This window comes from Stegodyphus dumicola, chromosome 7, assembly GCF_044657685.1.
Source record: "Stegodyphus dumicola isolate Sdum_Otavi_A_Nest chromosome 7, ASM4465768v1".
Taxonomy (NCBI): domain Eukaryota; kingdom Metazoa; phylum Arthropoda; class Arachnida; order Araneae; family Eresidae; genus Stegodyphus; species Stegodyphus dumicola.
The window spans coordinates 121,306,899-121,333,216 of record NC_140774.1 but is presented as its reverse complement, the minus strand read 5'-3'; the positions used below and the strand labels follow the sequence as shown (position 1 = coordinate 121,333,216).

The 26,318-nt window shown below is 36.5% G+C and overlaps 1 protein-coding gene across 1 annotated transcript; it reads right to left on the bottom strand.

Annotated features, from left to right (window-relative positions):
• Window positions 1-13,206: 13,206 nt before the first annotated feature.
• LOC146996330 (peroxynitrite isomerase THAP4-like) lies at window positions 13,207-15,575 on the bottom strand. The gene is made up of 3 exons (XM_085821422.1): window positions 15,359-15,575; window positions 13,482-13,640; window positions 13,207-13,350 (listed from the first exon to the last, which is right to left on the bottom strand). The coding sequence occupies exons 1-3, from the start codon at window positions 15,509-15,511 to the stop codon at window positions 13,207-13,209; spliced, it is 456 nt and encodes a 151-aa protein (XP_085677548.1). The 5' UTR covers window positions 15,512-15,575.
• Window positions 15,576-26,318: the final 10,743 nt, after the last annotated feature.

Sequence of the window (26,318 nt, the reverse complement as noted above, 5' to 3'; positions counted from 1 at the left end):
GAAAGGATGAGTGATGGTCTATTTTTAGAAACGGTGAGACAACATTCCGAGACAAAAGGGGAAGGTAGTTAATTTTTATCATGTCTAAAGACATGATAAAAATTAACAAAAAGTTTTTTTTTTTTTTTCTTTTTTCAGAGTTAGAAAATTTTTTTTCCTGGCTCTCAAAATATTTTCCCAGCCGACTCGATTCTCCAATTGACGACACAGCGTCATTTTTTTAAGAATGGACTCTCGTTTATCTATTTAAACATTTCGAGTGTCACTTCAGATGAATGTCAGCCGTTGAGGAAGAAAAACGCAGATTCCCATTTTCTCATTTCCTTCAGAGAGAGAGAGAGAGGCCTAGATTTTCGAGACTCGATGACTTTTCAAGCATTTTTTGTTTAAGCTATTCGACTTCATATTTGTCTGACGTTCAAGAGTATGATCTCTCGTGGATGGATCTCTTCCACCTCATTCTCTTTCCAGTCGATTTAGAAGGGGGAGGGGAGATTTTTTTCCCTCATGGAGGATGTCTCCTGAATACCGTTCAAAGAGTCTATGGAGAAATTATATAGTCAGAGTCACGGATTTCCAGGGTAATCTGCTTCTCAGCTAAAAAAAAGGATCTCTCTTTCCCAGTCTGTCTTCGATTGCATCGTTAACTGTGAAACCCATCGCTTTTCCGATTTCATGGTTCTCCCAGTATAATCAGACAGTCGGTCACAAAAGTATTCGAACACCGGTACCCTATCAGAAAATGACAAGATGGCTTTTTTTTCTCTTTCTCTCTGTGTGTCGTGTTATTCCATCCTAGGTTTTCTTCTCCCGCCCATCTTGGAAAAAACTGGAAAAAATTGGTCACGATCTCTTTTTGAATGGGGAGATGCCATTTTGAGAAAAAGCTGGCGACCCTATCTTGGAGAATGAACATGACCGCTCTACACACCCTTTCTCTCTCTCTCTCTCTTTGAATTGGGAAGCCATTTTGGGAAAAAGCAGACGACCCTATCTTGGAGAATGGAAATGAACGCCTCTCCCTCTCTCTTTGAAATGGGAAGCCATTTTGGGACCCTCTATTCTTGGGGAGGGAGAAAACTGAAGTCTGCATTTCGCTGTCTCTGAATGCGGAAAGCCCTTTTGGGAAAAGCGGACCCTCTTCTTCTGATCTTGGAGAACTGGAAATGAACGCTCTACACAATCTCTCTTTGAATTCAGAAGGTATTTTGGGACCTTCTAATGTTGGAAAACTGAAATGAACGCTCTACGCTTTCTCTCTCTCTCTCTCTCTTTGACATGAGTAGCCATTTTGGAGGATTCTCCACCACCATCCTAACCTTGGAAAACTGAAATGAACGCTCTACACCTTCTCTCTCTCTCTCTCTTTCTCTCTCTTTCTCTGAAATGGGTAGCCATTTGAAAACTCCCTAACTTTGGAAAAAAACAGAAATGAACGCTCTACACCATCTCTCTTTGAAAATGGGGGTGTCATTTTGAGACCTCCCTCCCCTAAACTTGAAAAAAAAAACTGAAATGAACGCTCTACACTTTCTCTCTTTGGACATGGGTAGCCCTTTGGGGACCCTCTCCTCTTGGTAGGAAAAAAAAGAACTGAAGTGAAGGCTCTACACAATCTCTCTTGGAATGGGATCCATATTTCGGGAAACGTGGATCACCTCATGCTGGAAAACTGAAGTGAACCACCAAGATTGGACTCTATATAATATTTTTTTTTAATTGACATCATGACCCTCCTCCAATTTGTTATTAAAAAAATTTTTTTTTTGTTTTGGTTTTTATCCCATTTCCGATGTGATTTCAGAAATGCAATTCCATAACAGTTCAATTTCATTCGAGGTTAAATGATCTAAACAGTCTTTGACGCACCCATCCGTATGATTATTTTCTTCTCCTTCCTGTTGCATCAAATTTTGTAAGTCCATATAATCATTCCATACGGGAAGGGCTGGATCCTCACAAGGCTGTCTTGAAACACTTGGAGTCTCTTTTGGATGAGTGGAGGGATCTAGGATGTCTGGACCCGGCTGTGATTCTACCTCCATGATTTCTGGACCCGTTGGAACTTGTGAACCCGGCTGAAATTCTACCTCTACGATTTCTGGACCCGTTGGAACTTGTGAACCCGGCTGTGATTCTACCTCCATGATTTCTGGACCCGTTGGAACTTGTAGACCCGGCTGACATTCTACCTCTACGATGTCGGGACTTTTTGAAGCTTGTGGACCCGTCTGACATTCTACCTCTACGATGTCGGGACAGGTTAGAGAAGAAGAAGAAGAAGAGGAGGAGGATACTGGAAGAGGTTCTGTCTGTGAGGAGTCCGAAAGAGGCTGCCTGTTTGAACAAGTCGGGGAAGAAGAAGAAGAAGAAGCTTCTGGGTTCTGAAGCGGATCTTGCACGCCAGGTAGGTTCCGGTAAGTCGACCGTTTTTTAAGAGGTAATTTTTTTTCTTCCTCCTCATCTTCAATTGTGATGACTTCAATTTCATTCCGTTGCCGGGTCGATTTTGTTTCGGGCCATGACGGTTTGGTCCAGCTCCTCTTATCATCTAAGGAAGGGATGGGTAAAGGTGGCGGAGGGTTTTCTTCTTTTTCTTGAAACACCATCGGCGATTGGAAAGAAATCTCCTTTTACAATTGTTTCCAAAGCGAGTACGAGCACCGATCGACGAGAAAGAGACTCTTCTGGGTTGTGACGATGAGATATTGCGTTTTCGGGGGAACGACATAGTTTTGAAAAGGTCTTAGAATATATTTCTTATATTTCATCCTGTCGCTGACTTTAAAACTTCTTTCCTTCAGATTGGGGGACGATGATTCGTAATAGGCGAGAGAAGCGGCTGTGGTTTGAACAATATGAACTTCGTCCTCAGCCGTCGTTCTCACTCCAAACGTAAAATATCGTTTCGTGAGAAAAATATTCTTCCACCGAAAACTCGTGCGCGGATCCGTATATCGCCGGTCTGTTTGAATGGGCCGTCTCAAAGCTCGATCCATCCGATTCCAAGAGAAGGGAGATTCCTCTTTCGTTTGTTGCGATTCGAATAAATTTCTGTATATATTCTGAACGAGCAGGTTGGAGGATTCGACATCTTGGTTGAAAGAAAGGATCGCTTGATGAGGTGGTAAATGCGGAATAAATGTCGCACAATGACACGCCAAAAAAATTTTCAAGTTGGAGATTTGCTTTAGCGTCTTCAAATCCTCCCCGTTCGAAATCCGTTGAGTTGGAAAAACGTCTAATAGCGACATGGCTCCCAATGGAAAAGAAATGATCTCGCCCAGTACTCTCGTCTTTTTATATATATATATATATAGACACACACAGACACACATAGAGGCTCTATGACGGCCGTTTTATTTGTTTTTTTTTTTTGTTTCTCTCTCTCTCTTCTTTCCAAGAAATCTTATCTCCATGACCTCTTTTTCTTTTCTTAAAAAGATGAATGTGTGTGGGAATGAGGAAGTGAAAGTAATAATTTAATAAACAAAAAATTATCCAACCATGACCTTCTTTTTTTTTTCAAAGTCACCCTTTCCAATCCAAGGAAGTCCAGAGATAGAGGAAGCAGGGGGAGAGGAGGAAGGAAGTGAAGGTCACACTCTCTTTCTCTCTATAAATAAAAGGGGAGAGCCCCAAAGTCGTATTTTTGTCCAAGTGGATCATGAGGAGGCATCCCCAGCTCACTACGTGTATTCCTTTCAAATATAAATATGTTGATCTTTCCTTTTATATCATCCAAGGAGTCGTTTACTTGAAAGCCTCCGATTTTTCAAAATGTGCGGGTTATCATACCGTGGGGAGTTGTCAAAAGATGCGGGACGAATTTTTGTCCGACGAAAACGTGTTGATGGCTCGTGACATTCCACCTTTGGATGCACAAATTTTGTTAATGAAACGAGCCAAATATTTTTACACGTCCCACTTTCTAACCGTCTCGCAAATGAATAGGATTATGGATCGTCTTGAGAAGACAAAAGGGATTCTCGTTCATTTTAGTGAATGGTTGCACAAATGTCTGCACGAACCTCTCTCGATCGAGAAGACTGGGAAGAATACCTATTATATTCTTCTCGAGGACTCTCCTCCTTCGTCTCATCTTAAGGAGGCCACGACTTTTGAAAAAATCCTCGAGCAAGAAAAAATAGAATGGTGGAACAACTACCCCATCCCTCTCCCCGAGCATCAAGAGGAGCCTGTTCAGAAGAAAAAGAAAAAACCTTTCCAAAAGCCTATCCTCATCCTCCTCGATAATGATGAGGATGAGGAGAAGCCTGTTCAGATTCCTCTCCGTTTGTCAAAACCCGTCGAGGATGAAAAACCTCTCCCTTTCTCAAGACCCCTCGAGAAGGAGGGACCTCTTCCTTTATCAAACCCCCTCGAAGATGAAAAACCTCTCCATATATCAAGACCCCTCGAAAATGAGGGACCTCTCGATTTGTCAAAACCCCTCGAGGATAAGGGAACCAAAACTTCTCTCTCTTTCTCAAGACTCCTCGAAGAGCAGAGATCTCTCCCTTTCGAAGAGGAGGGACCTCTCAATTTGTCAAGACCCCTCGAGAATAAGGGAACCGAAAATCCTCTCCATGTCTCAAGACAGGACCCCCCTCTATCTCTTGAGGATCCGAGGGAAACGATTCCTATTGAAAAACCATCTATCGACGATCCTCAGAAAAGGTCTTCGGAGGAGACTAGACTTCCATGTAGAAAACGAATCTGCCACAATCAACATCATCATCATCATCATAATAATAATAATAATAATAATAATAATAATAATAATAATAATAATAATAATAATAATAATAATAATATACCCCCTTCTCAACAACAGAATCTTACAACATTTGCAGATAAATGCATTCAAACCAATCCCTTTATAGTAACCCTTTTGATTGGAGAACCCGTGCATTAGCCTCGAAAAATAAAATGAGATTCTAGACTGTTTCTATGACCAGAATGTTAAGCCAATAGATAGGTCTAGCTCAGAATTTTTCTTTTTAAAAGAAAATAAATAAATAACCCAAAGACTATTCGTAAATATAAATGGTAAAGTCTCGAGTCGGCTGGAAAAAAATTTTCAGAGCTGAGAAAAATTCTCCAACTCAGAAAAAAAAAAAAAAACTTTTTGTTAATTTTTATCATGTCTTAGACATGATAAAAATTAACGACCCCCTTCCCTTTTAGTCTGGGAATGTTGTCTCACTCTTTTGAAAAACAAATCGTGATTCATTCATGGAATGATTGCCATTAGAGAAAGGATGAGTCATGGTCTATTTTTAGAAAGGGTGAGACATCCTTCCCAGACAAAAAGGGAGGGTCATTAATTTTTATCATGTCTAAAGACATGATAAAAATTAACCAAAAGTTTTTTTTTTATTAGAGAATTTTATTTCAGCTCTGAGAAATTTTTTTTTCTCCCAGCCGATTCGAGACTTTACCATTTTTTTTAAGAATGATTTCTCCCTGATCTATTATTTCAAAATTCCAAGTTTCGCTTCAGAACCATCTGTGCTGTTGAAGAAGTAACGTGATATATGTATTTTTTTAATGAGTTCTGTCAAGATTGAATTGTGCAGGATCGACCTGGCGAATTTCTTCTCTGTGTCTTTAAATAATAATGATACCGAACCGCTTTTTGTAGAGCGCAATGGAAAAAACCTTTTGTATGGTTAGGACAATTCATGTGTTCGATCCCATTGTATTTGAGAATCTCTTGCGTCGATCCCGAAATGCAATAAATGGATCTTTGCAACCATTTCTCTAAAAACTGCCGTTTCATTTCTCCTCGTACCCAAATCATGGAAAAGGGTTCCGTCAACATCGTTAACACCCATGGAAAAAAACTGTACGGAATTTCTCCTTCGTACCACGACAAGCCGTGATAATAATCACTCGCCCACACAGCGGTTCGTTTTTCTTTCTCGGTGAGCATTTGCCATGGAAACGGGGGTTTAAAAACAAATACCCCTCGAGAAGTACCGTCCAATGTGACGTAAGCCAATTCTTTCACAATAAAGGCTCCTTGAGAATCGTAGAAACCTTCAAAGTCGAGCACGAGTTCCATGTTTTTTATTTCATTTTCTTTCCAAGGTGACCTTTATTATTATTATTATGATGGATGTGTATTGAGATACGCACGATATTATTCAAAAAACAAATATATATACGAATGTGACCTTTCCCAGAATTCATACGACCTGTCACGTGCAACCTTCTCTCTCCATAAAAGAGGAGACGGCGAAAGAACGCTATCCATTTTTTCCTTCAGGACACACAGCGAGAGAGAGAGAGAGAGAATTTTGTTTTCTTTTTTTCCTCATTTGAAGAAGATGGACATTTTGAGTGCCAAACCTCTCAAAGATTCCTACATTGTTCTGTACATGGAATACTTTCACTGTTATGATCCAAAGACGGGAGATATATGTTTCATCTTGAAAGAACTGGGCTACATCACTTGCGATTTAACCTTATGCGGATCCATGATTTTTCTCCCTCCTGTCCAGTACGATGACTTATCGTCCCGTAATCAAGCTGTGGTCAACCAGACTACAAATAACCGACACGGCCTGCAATGGACCGAGGGTCGTCTTTCCTACGAGCGTCTTCCTACGATCCTGAAAATACTGACCGAAAATGTGAAGGCGATCTACGTCAATGGATACGATAAAGCCGAATTTTTCAGCAAGCTGTGCCAGCGATCCGTTTACGAGTTTTACATCCCAGGGAAAACCGAATGGCGGAACAAGTCGAAATGCACGCGACACCAATATTTCCAAAAGATGATTCATTGTGCCGAGAACAAGGTGAGAAATTTTCGATACCATTTGATGGAGGGTAGTTACGTTTTCCGGAAATTACATTGTTACCCCTCCGAGAGCAAAGCTGTCGAAGACGAAGAGGAGGCGGAAGAATCTCCCCAGGAGAACTCGTGCGACGATGAGGAGGAGGAGGAGGAGGAGGATGAACTTTCTAATAATAATAATAAATGTCTAAGTTGGGATGCTTTAGAGACCCAAGAATATTGGTCTCAACCCTTATCTCACCTAGACCTGAAAGAGGATCCTCAAGTGTACTCTTTGTGGTCCTCTTCTAAAATTTGGTCTTGGAGAGAACCCTTGAATGTTCATGAATGAAATGGTATGTAAATCCCTAGAGAAAAAAAATAAAAAAGAAAGTTCCTTTTTTTGTAATATGTTGATTTCTTTCCAATCCCATTTCTTTTCCATAACTCCACCCCAATCGACGAGAAGAAGAAAAATTTTCCAAGTTACGCAAGACGAATCTTCCAAGTTACACAAGACGTAGAGAGATTTCACAAGGATTTATAAATCACACGCTCCCACATGATATATGTATAGAGAGAAAAAGACCCTCTGTTCTCTAGCCAATACGTCAAGACTTCCCTAAACTAAGAGAGATCATGAGTACCGAAGAAACCTTAGCAGAGCAAGTGGAAAGACTTTCAAAGAGATTAGAAGAGTTAAGACGGGATAGATTTACAGTTCCGCCGACTAAAGTGGAAACTATCATCGATTTCAACAAACCGCTGTACTTTCATCCCCTACCCCAAAGAATGAGACGAGTGGACTCGCCGTTGAACGGTTCCAATGAGAAACAAAATGTCACTTATTTGAATAGCCAATTTCAACACATGAATATTTCATAAGTATTTTTTTGTTTTTTCCCTAAAGCGTAGGGAGATCGGATCAGTAGTTTTTCCCTTTTCAACGTCGAAAAAGACTGGGAGGAAAAATCTTTCTGATCTCTTTCAGAAAATTTTTTCAGCCTTAAAAAAAAAAAAAAAAAAAAACAAAAAAAAACTTTTTGTTAAGTTTTATCATGTCTTAGACATGATAAAAATTAACTCTACCCCCCTTTTGTCTGGGAATGTTGTCTCACACTTTCTAAAAATATACCATCACTCCTCCTTTCCTAAAGAATAGAATTCCAAGAATGGGATCTGGTCTATTTTTAGAAACGGTGAGACCCTATTCCCAGACAAAAGGAGTCTTAGAGTTAATTTTTATCATGTCTAAAGTTCAGGGTCCATCCATCTTCTTATGTGAAACGGTGACCCTGACGAGATCGAGATAAACAAGTCCTGTGAGTTGTTTTGTAATCTTGACGCGATCCAAGAAAGACTTTTTATTTTTTTTTTTGAAATAGGCGGGGGGGGGAGAGAAAATGTTCTCACGACCCTCAGATATCTTTTCATAAATATATTTTTTATCAAAGTGTTTCTTTCATTCCGATCCTTTTAAGAGGTTGGAATGACCCTGACATTTAGATGGGGTCGCGATCCCGACAGATGTCGCGCGAGTATAAAAGTGTGTGTCCTCCGCAAGATTTCTTCAGAGAACAGAAGAAGACGTGAACTGAGCTGGTAAGTCTAAGTCTCCTCTAAACCAGGCTGAATCACTAACTTTTCTCTCTTGGCGAGGGAGGGACCGCGCTAGCAATTTTGGCGCGTTTATCGCACACGCTGGCTGAATGTCTGCTGTTTTTTTTTAAAGATTTATTTTATAGACGCGCGGCATTCAGCGGACATAAACTTTTCGGATAATTTATTAATTCTCGAATAGTATATAGACGTTTTCACTTAAATAAAAATTTCGCGTATATTTTGTAAACATATTCAAAATAACTTATTCTTTAGATGTTTCAGTTTTATTAGCAGACTAAAATAAATAAGATATGAATAAAAACTTTCAATAGTGTCAAATGGGGAAATAGTTAAAGCGTAGTGTGCAAATAAATTTATCTTAATGACATTTTAACAAAAATTTCCATAAAAACACTAAATTCATACTAAAAAAATAATTTAAGAATATGTTGTCATTTTAGTCTGAGGTATATGGAAATAATTGTGCAAGACTCTGAAGAAACACTTTCTTTTAAATGTGTGAAATATTTCATAACATATATATAAGAAGAAAGTACAGCATTCTGTGTTTTGGATGATTTTCACCAAATGTAATATAAATACGAACTAGAAACCGTAATAAAAAGTCCTTCCTCTCCAATCAGATCACCTTTGTGTTGCATTGTATTTGTAATACTTCTAAAAATCCAATTTTTACCTAAATTAAAAAACAGTTATTCCATAAAAGATAATAAATTTGAACGTATATAGAATGAATTTTGTAATTTGAGTTATGTTACAAAATAATTCATAGTTTATATATTTTATACTAATAATTTAGATAAAACCTGTCCAATTTAAGAATGTGTGTTAACCACATTCTTAAATTGTAAAAGGACGACTTAACCCCACGTAATTCATTTCAAAGCATAAAATAGCTTATTTTCTAATATTCAAAATTTCTAATAGTCATAAAATAGCTTATTTCTATCTTTCATAAGCTTATTTTCTATTTTACACAGCAACAGCATTTTCATGCAGTCAAGGTTTTTTAATTGCTAGTTATTATACATAATACTTAATTTTTAACACATTCTTATTAGAAAGCATAACTAAGAAACTTCTTTTTAAAGCACCACAGTGATTGCAATGAATGTCGTTAAATTTACAAAAGTATTGAAGATATATTGAACAGCATTATAACAAGAAACTACTGTACAAAATATGTAAATTTAGCATAATTTCTTTTTTAGTATTTGCATAGTTTCCTCCAAATGAACCTTAATGGGAAGTTATCTTGCAAAAATTTAAAAGTATTAAAATGGCCTCTATTTAAGATGTAACTGCATTTATAATTATTTTGTAATTGTGAATAGATTATATTATTGCAATTAGATTATGCACTTACAACATAATTGCATAAAGTAATGAAATTAAGAGTTCACAGATACAATGTAATATAATTACAATGCAATTATCTAAATTGTAATTATAATCACTTATTTAATACCACAATATTATTATAATCACAATGTAATTTAAATTGGGTACTATATTTGTATACCCTCCACTCAAATGGAGGTACTGATAAGCCTGGAAGTTATTATCAACAAAAAGCCTGTTCAGGACAGTTTGATGACAATTTCCACCGGGCGAAAAGTACATTCTTAAGCCCAGGCAAATCATGACAATAAAAATCATTTAGTCTCATGATTCACTATATTTCAAACCCTAAATTTGAATTCTGCACCAAATTATTTACCTATATTTTAACATACTTTATGAATTATTAGAAGCGATATGGCAAATATCTTCTAAAAATAACTGTAAAATATTTGTATCCATTAATTGATTCAGATACACACTTTTATTATTTAAGTATATCAAAATAACAGTTTCATGTTCCTGAAATACAAAAATTATGAAAAAAGTTAAAAGTAATATTCTTAGAAGCATATGATATTAGTCACCAGCTGCAAAATAGTTAATTTTTTGCCCTAAATACAAGTTTATTACACAGTAGTCAAATGTGTAACTTAATAACATGTTATATAAAAAATTAATGATAATAAGTTTATCAGAAATGAATTAATTCTGCAAATAAACTTTCTGCATTTGAAAATTTTCTACACCTGAGGGGAGAAAGAGATCTAGTAAAATTAGATTTATTATAACTTCAGTTGGACCAAATACCTTCTCTCTATATACTATATGCATCACTAAAGAAATAAATAAAATTATCATGCTTGAAAAACAGATGTACCATACCAGTTTTTTTCCCCTTGTTACCCTTTACATTGAGAAATAACAAACAGTACAATGCTGAAAAATACTATCCTTGAAATTTTGTTTAAATGAAGAAACACACACCATCTTTTTATTTAAGCATTACACTTCAAAAACAGATACACATACCAATTTATTTTCACTAGCCTTTATACTGATAACATGCCATATAAAAATGAAAAGAATTATCCTTGAAATTTAGATAAAATGAAGTAACACAATGGGAAAATTTATGCACACGGACAACTTTTCTCTATTGCATGTTGTCTGACATGATCCACAAGTGCCTAAAAATGTATCCAAAGAAACACATTTCAATATTAACAAAAAATTGTTTACAGATTAAAATTCATTTATTTCATACCAGTATTATAAAGATCATGCATGAAACAAATCTGCTTTCCCATACTTTTAAGTAAAACTTAACTGAAATTTTATACTGGAAAATATGCTATATTTCTATATATTAGAAACAAGAAAATAATACCATAATAATATACTCATAGCCTAGCAGAAAGTAACATATATAACATCAAACACAGAAATTTATATACTCGTAGCCTAGGAAAAAGTAATACATATTACATAAAACACATAAATTATTTAATATAAAACATACATACCTTCTAAAATTATTTTACTTTTTGTTTCTTATTGGCCGATGCTGATGAATATGAAATGTTATGGGCTCTTTTGTTGATAAGATGCTGTGTAAGGCCTTTGCATCTAGTAATAAAAAAATTATCAATAATTACTTTCTTAAGATTACAGCATTCTGGCATGGCCACATGCGTACATTTATCAATTATTCTTTCAACTAATTCTTTTGTGATGGCTGATTGTAAACGAAGGAGTACATCTTTACATTTTTGAAATTCTCGTTCAGCTTCCCTACATATTCGATACATTCCTGAAGAGATGACCTTCAGTCCACCTTTATTGCTGTGTTTTGTAAGAATTGTGCGATGCTCGGGTATGTCAGGTTCCAGCATGTCCTCTGAAATGGTCATAGCTGTTTTACAATTTTCACATATGCTTTTTTTTTTTCAACAACTTATTATATATGGCTCCTGCGATGTAATGTATATCATTTTCTTCCACAGCTGGGGGCAAGCGACGTTTCACTGCCACTGCAGAAGAGGTAGATGGCACTACAGAATTGGAGATAGGATGCAAGACCTCCTTTCTGATAGCAACCTCTAATTCAGAAGCATCAAAGAGGCTGTGGTCACTTTCAGAACAATAATTTGGATTATTGATATCCGAAATGAACTGTGATAGGCACACTAATTTCAGTGCTGTCTTGGCTTGCAAAGCAGTAGGCTTTGCACCCGACTTTTGTCTAATCTGTGAAAAGGCATTTTCCAGCGCATCTTGTGTCAACCTGCCTGGTAAGAAAAATGTAAACCCCTCGGAAAATAATTCTTTTGAGAGTTTCACAACACTCAATGTGCTCATAATAACGCCAGTTTGAAATGGCTTCCATGCTTTTCCAAACTGAACAGTTTCAGTCACATGAATGAATTTCAATAAAATATTAAATTTCTCATCTTGATTTTTGATAGTGATGCCTTTTTTTGGATGCCTTGCAGTCATAATTGTAAACCATTCTGCTACAAGTCTCAGCCACCATGCAGAAGTTAATGCTTCTTTTGCAACTTGGTGTAAAATAACTGCTTTTTCAATAGCAGCAGCTGTTTTTACAGAAAACAATTGCACAGCAGATGCCACATTCATCGAGGAAAAGTGTGTTGGGAAGAGATGAACTCTGTTCAAGTGATGTAGAGATCTCAGGGCAGCATCTGATTCTATCTCACTTGACCAGAGTCGTTTCACATACACTGAAGATACTATCCTCGATGGCAAGGCATGCTGCTGGCGAAATTCCTCTGGTAATATCATAATACTTGAAAGAAATGCATTTCTCATGTTTTTAATGAGATGTGGTACATCTGCAATACTGTGAATGAAAACATCAGGTCCTCCAATATTGTAATTTGTCTTCCTATCTGTCCTAGAGACAGATACATCCAATGACGACCACATTGCTCTGTTATTGCTTCCCATATCTGAAACAGAGGCTCTTACAGTTAAACCTATTTCTGTAGCTGCTACTACAGTTCTATGAATTAGATCTTTCATGTCAGAACCTGATGTTGAAGGCCCTGTTAATTCATTGGCAACAATCTGTTTCCATGATGTTTTAAGGCCTCTAAGCATTACAATAGTGTAATGCTTAGCAACTGCAGGTTTTCCTAACGTAACATTTCCAATGAATGACTTAGACGATGTATCAAAATCTTGATATGAAGCTATTTCCATTTCGTCAACTAAAAGGCAGCAGTTCCTATCAAGAGCATCCAATGAATGAACTTTTGTCTTGAGGAAAAAAAACAAATTTTCTAAAATGCCGAAATTTATTTTTATTTCCCTAATCCTCCTGTTCAAGGTACTGTACGATGGTGCTGGATATCCAGTACTTCTGAGGTAATTATATCATGTTTGCCCAAAGCAAATCGCATCTTCAGTCCTTTTATAATGGACTTTTCTGATTAGTTCCTTTTTGACTGCACAGCAAGGGCTCCTACTTGCTCATCGGACAAAAATGATGTCAATTTTGCATCTTTTTCTTGAAGCTGTTGCTCAAGGAATTCTATTTTTTTTAACAACTCTTCATTTGAAGCAGGTAGAGTTTCCTAAATTCAAAAAGAAATAGTAAACATGTTATGCTGTGATTATTTTTTTAAACAATGGTTGGATGAATTAATATATTTGTAATAACAATGATTTTTTCAACAATTTTTTTGGAGAATATTAAATAATTTACCACTTCAGTATTTGGCTTAGGACATCTTACTTCTCTTATCCTCTTGTCAGTTACAGATGGTGGTGGATTTGGAATGCTAAAGAGTGTTGGTACTGCAGTTTTTCTTAGTTTTTTTCTATCTTTGCATAGTGACTCAAATTGAGATTCCTCAAAATGATCCTGTAAATACATAAAGTAATAAAAAAAAGTACACAAAATAAATAAAAGTACAAAAAACAAACCACACAGTGAGGTTGTGCCAAAGACAGCAAGCATGAACTGTAAGTAAGTATAGGCAATAAATAAATATGCAAGTAATTAAATTAGGCCCAGTATTATAAAAAAGTGAAACAATAAACAAGCCATGTCTAACATATCAGCAGCAGCATCTTGTAAGCTTGGACAGAATTTAATTATCCAATATTTATTTTTTGCCTATAATTTAAGGTGTTCTTTAGAACATTATCCAAAAATTAAATGAAGTAGTGTTTTGCTATAACATTAAAAACAACTAAAATAAAACTTTATATTTCTTGCTATAGTGCTCTTACAATAGATAAGAAAATAAGAGTTCACTACACCCAACTTTTAAGATACTAGGCCGATAAATACATTTATAATTAGAGCAGACTATGATTCTTGTTATAATTGTAGTAATGTTTATTGCTCTAATTGAAATATTTAATTTTTAATTCTCTAATCATTCAAAACATAGCCCTAATTTCGGAGCACAGTGCCAACATGCATTTTAAAAAGCATCAAGGCCAGTTTAAACGACTATTTTTTAAATTACATCGGCACAGACATATCCAATTAAAGTTATTAAAAACTCTAGAACGTAGTTCAGTAGCTTTCTGAACTACGTTCAGATTAGATCAGTTAGATGTTTTTTATTTAGAGATGACAACACAAAATAACGCTTCAGAAAATATTATTTATCATGTATAAAAATCTGTTTTGTAACACAGATCAGTAATAATTGTTTATCAATGTCATGAGGATTTAATTTGAGGAGATCACATTCTTTAGAAGTATCAAATTCATGAAAGGATTTTGGCTTGGCCTTTGAAATTCATCATTACAGGCAGATTTATTTGATTGTTATGCATGCATTAAACACTACACATGCATTAAAAACACTACACATGCATTAAAAACACTACAATTATTTTTGAAATGTACACATGCAGTTTCACAAGTTTTCTGTGCTTATTTGAATGTTCTGCATTCATTTCTAAATCTTTACTCTTATTATCTTTTTAAAATTGCCAAATTGTATAATACTGTGATTATAAATATATGGTACGTGCAATTATTGAAGTCACATTATATATATTTTGTCTCATACTATTCAATTTATTCTATTGACTTAATGTCAAAATGTCAATGTCAAAATTCTGGAAGTTATTTTAACCAAGAAACAGTAGTGGGCACCGTGCATAAACAACTCATCTAACTTTTTAACAACAGTGATTATAAAATAAAGAAAAAAATTATATATCATTCCAACGATATTGCAACTATAGTATAATGTTACATATATCTTTAGCAAACATTCAGATTTTATCTTGAGTTTCCAAATTATTATTTATTTTTTAATAAATTTCAATATGCTAATGATTTTCATGTTACATTAGTATAAATTCCACAATTAGCACAGGAAAACAAAATCTGCGCTTTATATTAGAAGAGAAATTTCTTTTCCACATTCAAAACATCCACATTGGCGATGTTTGGCGACGGGTACATTAACCCTAGACTAATTTAATTATAGCTATTATTACAGAAATTAGCAGATACTCAGGTTATTGTACACAAGAATTTCACTTTACTTGCACATTATAAACATCAGAGAAGATATAAACTCTAAATGAAGGCGTAATTAACATTATACTTACTAAGCAAAGTTCAGCGCCTGGACCAGGTTTCCAATTGTCTCTTCGGCAATTATTTACCCATATTTTTCTTCTTTCTTCATTTTTAGGAAATTTTACCAATGTATGACCTTTCCGTGAATGATTTGAACAATTAATAGCTGCACATCCGCCCATTTTACACAAAAAAACACAAAAAATTGTTGCACCGTAACTACACAGCCGCCATTAAATCTCCCACTTGGGATCGTGAATGCCTGATGATTCAGCCTGGTATATAGGAGCCTTAGGTAAGTCCCTTTGGTCCTATGAATATGGTTATCTATAAAATCGATTTGATTCTTAGTTTTTTTTTAATAATCATTATAATCATAACTTCATTTAAAAAGAACTCTCTTCTTAACCCTTTGAAAAGAAAAATGTCTCTTTCAAGACGACGACTCTAAAACGTTTTATTGTTTTTTTTCCTTTCTAGATCTTCCCTGTTATACATATATAACTTTTCGATTCTTTTTTTGCTCCTGTTTGTGGAAGACATCACCGTATTCATCGCCATGGCGTGTTCAGAAAACTTTATCGTGCTCGATCTAGAGGGTTTCCAGTCCTACAACCACAAGAAGGGTGAATTTACCTACGTTTTAAAAGAATTGGGCTATGCGACAAAAGATTTTTTGACCGTGGGATCGTTGACGTTTGCTCCTCCTCAACCCTTCCACCAACTGAGTGAAAAAAACCAAAAGACGAATGCCTGGCTGACGAGAAACCGGCACGGACTTCGTTGGAACGAGGGTCATATTCCCTACAACCATTTAGGACGCATTCTCCAATCGCTCACTCACAGCTTCTCCACGATTTATGTGGTGGGATGCCAGAGAGCTAAATTCTTTGCTAAAGCCTTGGATTATCAAAAACCCGTGACGGAAATTTATGTGCCAGATGGAATCATTTGGAAGTATCGGGAAAAATGTGCCCGACATCATCAAAGGAGGAAATATTTCCATTGTGCCGAAAACAAAGTGCGCAACTATCGATGGCATATTACGGAAGGAGATTTTCATATCAATCACGTCTATCCAGACGGAACGGAGAAAGAGGAGAGGATTCAGAAGGAAGCAGACAATCCTCTGCAAGCTTTTGATAAGGCCTACGATCAGTTAGAGAAGGATCCGTCCCGAAAAGCGTACGATAACCTCATCCAGAAATGGGATAATCTGTCCTGTTTCCAAGTGATGGAACATCCGGATGAGCATACGCCTTTAAACTTGATGGGCTCTTCTACTTCTTTGTCGTCAACTTCCTCCAATAACTCGAGGAAGACGGAGGGTTGGGGAGACATACCTGAAAATATTCCCCATTACGATCCAGCAGCCTGTTGGGACGAACCTTCCAAAGAATCTCATGAGACCCCCAAAATATCTTCAGAGGATCAAAAGACAAAATCCACTGAGTGTTGGGACGATGAACGGACGACTCATGCTCCAAAATCCACTAAGACTATGTCCACTGAGTGTTGGGACAATGAACGGACAACTCATGCTCCAAAATCTACTGAGACTATGTCCACTGAATGTTGGGACAATGAACTGACGACCCATGTTCCAAAATCTACTGAGACTATGTCCACTGAGTGTTGGGACGATGAAACCGAAAAGACGACAGAGAATTGGGATGACCGTTCTCAAAAGTATTTGAATTGATATATACATAAACTAAGGAGGAAAAATAAAGAAAAGATTTTTAGAAATAAGTAGGGAAAGGTTCTCCGCTTTCCCTATATTTATGGAAATGGACTAAGAAGAGAGAAAGACGAATCAGGAGACCAAAAAAATGGGTCTTGGAAGGAATGAGTGCAAATGCATTCGATTCCTTCCGAGACCCATTTTTTTGGGTCCCTCTCTCATCCAATCTTGGAAAAGAATTTTGTCCTATTTTTCTAGGTCCATTCAAAAAGAAATGAAGCTATCCATAAATTTTCTTAAAAGAAAAAAACAAAAAGATCCTTTACCTCTTGACGGTCCAAAGTCGAGAATCTTGGAAAACGTCATCCACTCTCCATCCAGTCAAGCTTCTCTGTAGAAAATCTAGTAGGTGCATCTGCATTCTTGACACCCGGCAGTTATTATTGGACGCGAAACGTCGAATGCTGAAATAGTTAACAGTGAGCCCATTCTTAAAGAAACGGGGATGTTTTATTCATCCAGTCGAGCGCGGAAAAATTTCTGAGAGACGGAGAAAAATTTCTCTGGTTGAAAAAAAAAAAAAAAAAAAATACCCCCTTTTAGTCTGAAAATTGATGTCTTCAATTTTTCAAAAATTGAAGACATCAATTTTCAAATTTTCAGACTATAAAGGGGGGTAATTTATTTTTCTAATTGCATCCAATGTAAGATGCAACTCACGGTTTGTGTTTTCAAAAATTGAAGACATCAATTGAAGACATCAATTTTTAGACTAAAAGGGGGTATTTTTTTTTTTTTTTTATATCTAACTTTGAGTCACAGAAATTTTTTCCGGCTCTCAGAAACTTTTCCCAGCCGACTTGATGTGAATAAAACTTAACTGTTTTTTAAGAATGTTATTTAATGGATCGATTTCAACCTATCGAGTTTCGCTTGAGTTCCGGCCGTGCTGTGGGCCCACCTGGATACAAGTTTTCCCCTTTTGGAATAGAATAAAACTTTACTGTTTTTTAAGAATGTTATTTAATGGATCGATTTCAACCTATCGAGTTTCGCTTGAGTTTTAGATGTGAATAAAACTTTACTGTTTTTTAAGAATGATATTTAATGGATCGATTTCAACCTATCGAGTTTCGCTTGAGTTCCGGCCGTGCTGTGGGCCCACCAGGATACAAGTTTTCCCCTTTTGAAATAGAATTTCCGTCAAGGTAGGCTACTTTTCCTCTTTTTGCATTTTTCATGTCATTTCATTTGTATTACAATATACTGAATACGGGCGTTCGAACTGATTTCTAGGCTATTTCTATACAAATGGAGCTCGATCCAAGAAAGAAATGATGTCTTTTTTTTTATTTTGTGGACTGCCCTATTTGTATTGAAATATACTGAAAACAGGTGTTTGAGTCGGTTTTCAGTATATTTCAATACAAATGAAGCTCGATGCAAAAAAGAAATGATGTCTTTTTTTTTTATTTTGTGGACTGCCAATTTGTATTGGAATATACTGAAAACGGTTGTTTGAGTCGCTTTTCAGTATATTTCAGTACAAATAGAGGTCGATCCAAGAAAGAAATGATGTCTTTTTTTTTTATTTTGTGGACTGCCAATTTGTATTGGAATATACTGAAAACGGTTGTTTGAGTCGGTTTTCAGTATATTTCAATACAAATAGAGCTCGATCCAAGAAAGAAATGATCTCTTTTTTTTATTTTGTGGACTGCCAATTTGTATTGGAATATACTGAAAAGGGGTGTTTGAGTCGGTTTTCAGTATATTTCAATACAAATGGAGCTCGATCCAAGAATGAAATGATGTCTTTTTTTTTATTTTGTGGACAACCAATTTTGTATTGGAATATACTGAAAACGGGCGTTCACGTCGGTTTTCAGTATATTCCAATACAAGTGGAGCTCGATCCAAGAATGAAATGATGTCTTTTTTTTATTTTGTGGACAACCAATTTTGTATTGGAATATACTGAAAACGGGCGTTCATGTCGGTTTTCAGTATATTCCAATACAAATGGAGCTCGATCCAAGAAAAAAATGATGTCTTTCTTTTATTTTGTGGACTGCCCTATTTGTATTGGAATATACTGAAAACGGGCGTTCATGTCGGTTTTCAGTATATTCCAATACAAATGGAGCTCTATCCAAGAAAAAAAAATGATGTCTTTTTTTATGTTGTGGACAGCCAATTTTGTATTGGAATATACTGAAAACGGGCGTTCGAGTCCTTTTTCCGACTATTTCTATACACATTCCACTATATTAAAATGACGTCATGGTTGAGTCCAAACAGAGTCGTCCCCGGACAGAGTCGTCTCCGGACAAAGTCGTCCCCGGACAATTTTATACCGAATTTGTATAGAAATATACTTAAAATGGGCTTGGAGGGTGGGGCGCTTTCTAGTATATTCCTATATACATTCGGTTGCATTCAGAAACAAAAAGAATGTCTTTTTGAATGGACAGGATGACTATGGAAACCGGATCTCTCTCTCTCCCAAGATTGGATGAGAGAGTGCCTCCTATTTGTATTGTAATATACTGAAAACGGGCTTTCGAGTCAATTTCTAGACTATTTCTATACAAATGGAGCTCTATTTACGAAAAAAATTATTTCTTTTTTATTGTGTGGACAGCCCTATTTGTATTGCAATATACTGAAAACAGGCGTTCGAGTCGGTTTCTAAACTCTTCCTATACAAATTCCAACATCTATATAGAAATGATGTCATCGTTGAGTCCAAACAAAGTCGTCCCCGGACCATCTTGATGACCAGACATATTGCCTTTTCAACAGCCCACATTATTCTGAACAAAAACGTGGAATACTTTTATAGAAAACAGAAGAATTGAAAGTGAAAGTCTAAAAGCAAAATGGGATCGGTTGGGAAAAATTTCTGAGAGCCGAGAAAAAAATTCTGAGTCAGAAAAAAAAAAGAAAAAATATATAATATATATATTATATAATATATATATTATATAATATATATATTATATAAAATATTATATAATATACTATAAATACTTTTTGTTAATTTTTATCATGTCTTCTAGACATGATAAAAATTAACTAATCCCTTTTGTCTAGGAATGTTGTCTCACCGTTTCTAAAAATAGACCATGACTCATTCTTTCTAAAGAATAGAATTCCAAGAAAAGAATGGGTTCTGGTCTATTTTTAGAAATTGTGAGACAACATTCCCAGACAAAAAGGGGTACATTGAGTCTGTGCTGTAGACCCTGAACAACCTATCGGTCACCGGTAATATATCTGGAAGGACCGCAAAAAGCTATCCACTGTCGTTGGAATTGTGTTCACTGGAGGCTATTTCTTTTTTTGCAATCTCGCTTTTAGTTTTCTCTGAGATTCTTTAGAAATGGGTGAAGATGGGTAGCGTGAAGGGGGGGACACCTGGATCAGGATTCCCGATTAGGGTAGAGAGGGAGGCGTGTTGCCTTTTCAACAGCCCACAGTGTTCTGAACAGAAACGTGGAATGCTTTTATAGAAAAGAGAAGACTTGAAAGTGAAAGTCGAAAAACGAAATGAGATCGGCTGGCAAAATATTTTCAGAGCTCAGAAAAAAATTCTGAGATGTAAAAAAAAAAAAAAAAAAAAAAAAAAAAAAATTGTTAATTTTTATCATGTCTTCTAGACATGATAAAAATTAACTCACCCCCCTTTTGTCTGGGTATGTTGTCTCACCGTTTCTAAAAATAGACCAGAACCCAGTCTTTTCTTGGATTCTATTCTTTAAAAGGATGAGTCATGGTCTATTTTTAGAAAGTGGGAGACAACATTCCCAGACAAAAGGGGGGGGGTGAGTTAATTTTTATCATGTCTAGAAGACATAATAAAAATTAACAAAAAGTTTTTTTTTTTTTTTTTTTTTTTTTTTACATCTCAGAATTTTTTTCTGAGCTCTGAGAAATTTTTCCTAGCTGATCCCATTTCGTTTTTCGACTTTCACTTTCAACTCTTCACTTTTCTATAAAAGCTAAAAGCATTCCACGTTTCTGTTCAGAACAGTGTCTCTCTCTACCCAAATCTGAAATCCTAGTCTCGAGAGAATATGAGACTAGAAAAATGGTTTAGCTTATTGATCTAAAAAATGTCCCATGCTAGAACTCAGAATTATAATCAGAGCGGGGCTTTCCAGTATCCACTTCCAAGATTTTAGATTTGGCATGGGTGACATGTTCCCAAATTCATAAATTCTTCAATTATAGTCCCCTTTTTTGACAAATGGCTAAGAAATTCTTAAAGAATATCATGATAAAGATTTAGCTATCTATATATAACATTATGTTTTCTTTTCAAAAAAAATCCAGTCTTGATCGAAATGGACTTTACGCACAATTTATTGTGTCCCCCCTTTTTCCAAGATTGGCTTGAAGAAGTGATGAAAAAAAATGGGTCTGGAAGAAAAAGAGTGCATTTCGAGAAAAGAAAAGAGGACCCTCTTTTTCTCGCAATGCACCCGTTTCCTTCCAGACCCATTTCTTTTACCTCCTCAGAACTCTCTTTCTTTTCTCCTCCCTCTCTCTCTCTTAAGAGGGATTGAAAGAAAGAGGCTAGATGGAAAAGTTTCTTTTTTTTCGTTCGAGAAGATAAAAAAAAAATTTGGAGGAGGAGCAAATTTTTTTTTGGGTGGTGGTGGTTGTTTTTTTTAGAAGGTGATGACTTTAGTGACATTTAAAGAGACCACCAGAGGATCCGTTTGAATCTCGGCGACCTTTTCTTGACGGGGGTCTGTCTGGCAATAAGCGCTGGCATATTGTTTAGGGTAAGTAGAAGAGTCCGTCATGCCTGGATGAGGCGGTATGTAGCGCACTCCCAGATTAAAGAGGGTGATGAAGGGCAATCTCTCCCCCGGATAGAGCAGTCGGTAAACGGGTTGATTGGGTACAACTCGAACCAGCGGCTGAGTTAAAATGCTATACACCCAGGCCAGAAGCTGATTATTTTTAGGATTCTTTTCGGCCAGATGTAACATTTCTTCGCTGGAGAGGACATATTCCGCTTGAGAACTACCGAGACTTTCAAGATCTTTTATTTTCCTGAAGACGTGGTGTTCGTCGAAAAACACGGAGAGAATGTCTCTGGTTCTTTTACTGGAAGTATGAATCAGAGGCAAAATGTCCGTAGCGTTCCAAAATAATCTTCCGTCATCCACATAACAGCGAATGCTCACAAACTCATTATATAAGACGCGGATCATCATCTTGAGTAGAAATACGGCTACGCACAGCAGTCTCTCTCTCTCTCTCTGGGAAATAGAGTCTGTCTTCCACTCGCCTCTCTATATATACGAGAAGACCACGTGATGGGCGACGTGACGGTTGACTTCTAGAAAAAAAAATCAACTTTGTCTAACTCTCTCTCTATGACCTTCTATTTTTTTTCCTAAAGGACACCCCGTCACCTTTTCAAAGGTCATGGGATTGAGAGGAACGAAAGAAAAAAAAACAACCATCCTTTGTATACTACCTATGACCTTCTCCTAGAGACCCCTGTCATTTTCTTCTCGAGAGCTACGTGATGAAAGCTTTTTTTTATTCTAAAGTTTATCAACTTTGTAGACACATGACCCCGTCACCTTCTCAAAGGTTATGTCGTATGGAATGGGACCCTTTTGGTTTTTTCTTTTGAGAAAATAAAAAATAAAACAACTTTATAATCATCTCTCTATGACCTTCACAAACACTCATGTTTTATCATTTTTTTTATTTTAGAATTCATCAACCTTGTTCCTCCTCCCCTCTCCCTCTCTCTCTGAGGAGTCTATATAAACGGATCGCCAGCGAGCTCTTGTTCATATCAGACGAGTGTTTCGCCTTGAGAACGGAAAAAAATACAAAAGCCATGCTGCTCAAACTGGAATATAACGATGACTATTACGTGCACGCGTATGTGGATCTAGGATTCCTGTACTGGAATGCCAAAGACATCTTGACTCTCTTACCTACGAACGTCTCGCATACGACGAGTGTTCTCCAAGTCTTTTTTCCTAATCGACACCATTTTCTTCGACTAGGCGATTTGGACAACTACTCCAAAGAATGGGGTCATCCGAACCAGATTGTCCTCACTTCGAATGAAGCAGCCTTCGTCGCTTCGAAATCCTTGCATAACAAGTCGCTCTTCCCTTGGATGTGTAAAATATTCATGAGACCTCTGACGAAAATTGAGGAGGACGGGGAAACGTATATCACCCTCCGAGAGACTGTGCAAGACGAACAAGAAAGGAAAAAGAGTCCTCTCTTTTTCATCACTCAATTCGGGATCCATCATCTCCCCAAAATCATCCAGAGACATCAAGCCTTCGTTGAAAAGTATCAGAAAGAGGATGATGGTGATGATGATGATGATGATGATGATGCGCTATGGTCTCCAGTCGCTTAAAGAAGGGGAAACGTTCTCCGCTTTCCCTATTCCATAGACTGGAGAGTTGAATCAGGAGACCAAAAAAATGGGTCTTGGAAGGAATGAGTGCATTTCAAAATGCATTCGATTCCTTCCAAGACCCATTTTTTTGGGCCACTCTCTCCTCCAATCTTGGGAGAGAGAGAGAGAGAGAAAAAAAGAAATTATCATCTCCTGTCCACCCAAAAAGAAATTATGTATTTTTGTTTTTCTGGATGCGGCCGAATTTGTAGAGGAATCGTCCAGAAACCGGCCCTCAAGCCCATTTTCAGACTATTTCTATACATATTCGGTCATCAAGATGGTCCGGGGACGACTTTGTTTGGACTCAACGATGACATCATTTCTATATCATTTCTATATAGATGGTGGAATTTGTATAGGAAGAGTTTAGAAACCGACTCGAACGCCTGTTTTCAGTATATTGCAATACAAATAGGGCTGTCCGCAAAATAAAAAAGAAATAATTTTTTTCGTGAATAGAGCTCCATTTGTATAGAAATAGTCTAGAAATTGACTCGAAAGCCCGTTTTCAGTATATTACAATACAAATAGGAGGCACTCTCTCATCCAATCTTGGGAGAGAGAGAGAGAGAGAGATCCGGTTTCCATAGTCATCCTGTCCATTCAAAAAGACAATCTTTATGTTTCTGAATGCAACCGAACGTATATAGGAATATACTAGAAAGCGCCCCCCCTGCAAGCCCATTTTAAGTATATTTCTATACAACTTCGGTATAAAATTGTCCGGGGACGACTTTGTCCGGAGACGACTCTGTCCGGGGACGACTCTGTTTGGACTCAACCATGATGTCATTTTAATATAGTGGAATGTGTATAGAAATAGTCGGAAAAAGGACTCGAACGCCCGTTTTCAGTATATTCCAATACAAAATTGGCTGTCCACAAAATTAAAAAAGACATCATTTTTTTCTTGGATCGAGCTCCACTTGTATTGGAATATACTGAAAACCGACGTGAATTCCCGTTTTCAGCATATTCCAATACAAAATTGGTTGTCCACAAAATTAAAAAAGACATCATTTTTTTCTTGGATCGAGCTCCACTTGTATTGGACTATACTGAAAACCGACGTGAACGCCCGTTTTCAGTATATTCCAATACAAAATTGGCTGTCCACAACATAAAAAAAGACATCATTTTTTCCTTGGATCGAGCTCCATTTGTATTGGAATATACTGAAAACCGACATGAACGCCCGTTTTCAGTATATTCCAATACAAAATTGGTTGTCCACAAAATAAAAAAAGACATCATTTCATTCTTGGATCGAGCTCCATTTGTATTGGAATATACTGAAAACCGACATGAACGCCCGTTTTCAGTATATTCCAATACAAATAGGGCAGTCCACAAAATAAAAAAAAGACATCATTTCATTCTTGGATCGAGCTCCATTTTTATTGAAATATACTGAAAACCGACGTGAACGCCCGTTTTCAGTATATTCCAATACAAAATTGGTTGTCCACAAAATAAAAAAAAGACATCATTTCATTCTTGGATCGAGCTCCATTTGTATTGAAATATACTGAAAACCGACTCAAACACCCCTTTTCAGTATATTCCAATACAAATTGGCAGTCCACAAAATAAAAAAAAGACATCATTTCTTTCTTGGATCGAGCTCTATTTGTATTGAAATATACTGAAAACCGACTCAAACAACCGTTTTCAGTATATTCCAATACAAATAGGGCAGTCCACAAAATAAAAAAAGGACATCATTTCTTTTTTGCATCGAGCTTCATTTGTATTGAAATATACTGAAAACCGACTCAAACACCCGTTTTCAGTATATTTCAATACAAATAGGGCAGTCCACAAAATAAAAAAAAAGACATCATTTCTTTCTTGGATCGAGCTGTATTTGTATTGAAATATACTGAAAACCGACTCAAACCACCGTTTTCAGTATATTCCAATACAAATTGGCAGTCCACAAAATAAAAAAAAAGACATCATTTCTTTCTTGGATCGAGCTCTATTTGTATTGAAATATACTGAAAACCGACTCAAAGACCCGTTTTCAGTATGTTCCAATACAAATTGGCAGTCCACAAAATAAAAAAAAAAAACATCATTTCTTTCTTGGATCGAGCTCCATTTGTATAAAAATAGCCTAGAAATCAGTTCGAACGCCCGTATTCAGTATATTGTAATACAAATGAAATGGCATGAAAAATGCAAAATGAGGAAAAGTAGCCTACCTTGACGGAAATTCTATTCCAAAAGGGGAAAACTTGTATCCAGGTGGGCCCACAGCACGGCCGGAACTGTGGTGATGGCGATAAGGAGCGCGCCTTGCGCCCTCCGATAAGTGTGGCAACCCTAGAAGAGAAATTTCTTACGAGTAGCGAGCAGAGCGAAACAGGCAGGCTGTCGGGCAGTGTGCGCGAAGTTCCTAAATAAAGCTTAATTTTTATTGTGCACTATGTCTTGTTAATATTATATTAATGCAGTAAGAACATAATCTGTGATATGGAATTTGAGGATTGGTGGTAAAAACATAACCGGAAATCACTATAATGGTAACCTGGACTGTGTTAAATCGTATGAACAGTTCTAAAGCACTTTCGGTTTTGACTACAAGCCATCACTCAAGATCTCCAAACCAGAAGTAATGGATTACATCGGTTTTCATCCTCCGGATCACAGATGAGTAGTAATTATAGATCATTTTATAATTACGTTTTCTACTTATCATTTAATTTCATTTTCTTTAGTTAAATTTTGCCTTTTATTTTGGCTTAAAAACCTTGCACAATGTCTGATGTTTATGCCGTCCAAATTCCGGTTTATAACCAATCAGACCCATCTTTATGGTTTATTATGTGTGAAAGTACTTTTG

Bases quoted from the DNA above. Each gene is read 5' to 3' on its own strand.
- LOC146996330 (XM_085821422.1), bottom strand. From the start codon at position 15,511: ATGGGCGGATGTGCAGCTATTAATTGTTCAAATCATTCACGGAAAGGT. The intron at 13,641-15,358 runs GTAAGTATAATG...ATGTATTTACAG, and splicing joins CAGGCGCTGAACTTTGCTTA to GATCATTTTGAGGAATCTCA. The intron at 13,351-13,481 runs GTAAATTATTTA...TTTTGAATTTAG, and splicing joins CTAAGCCAAATACTGAAGTG to GAAACTCTACCTGCTTCAAA.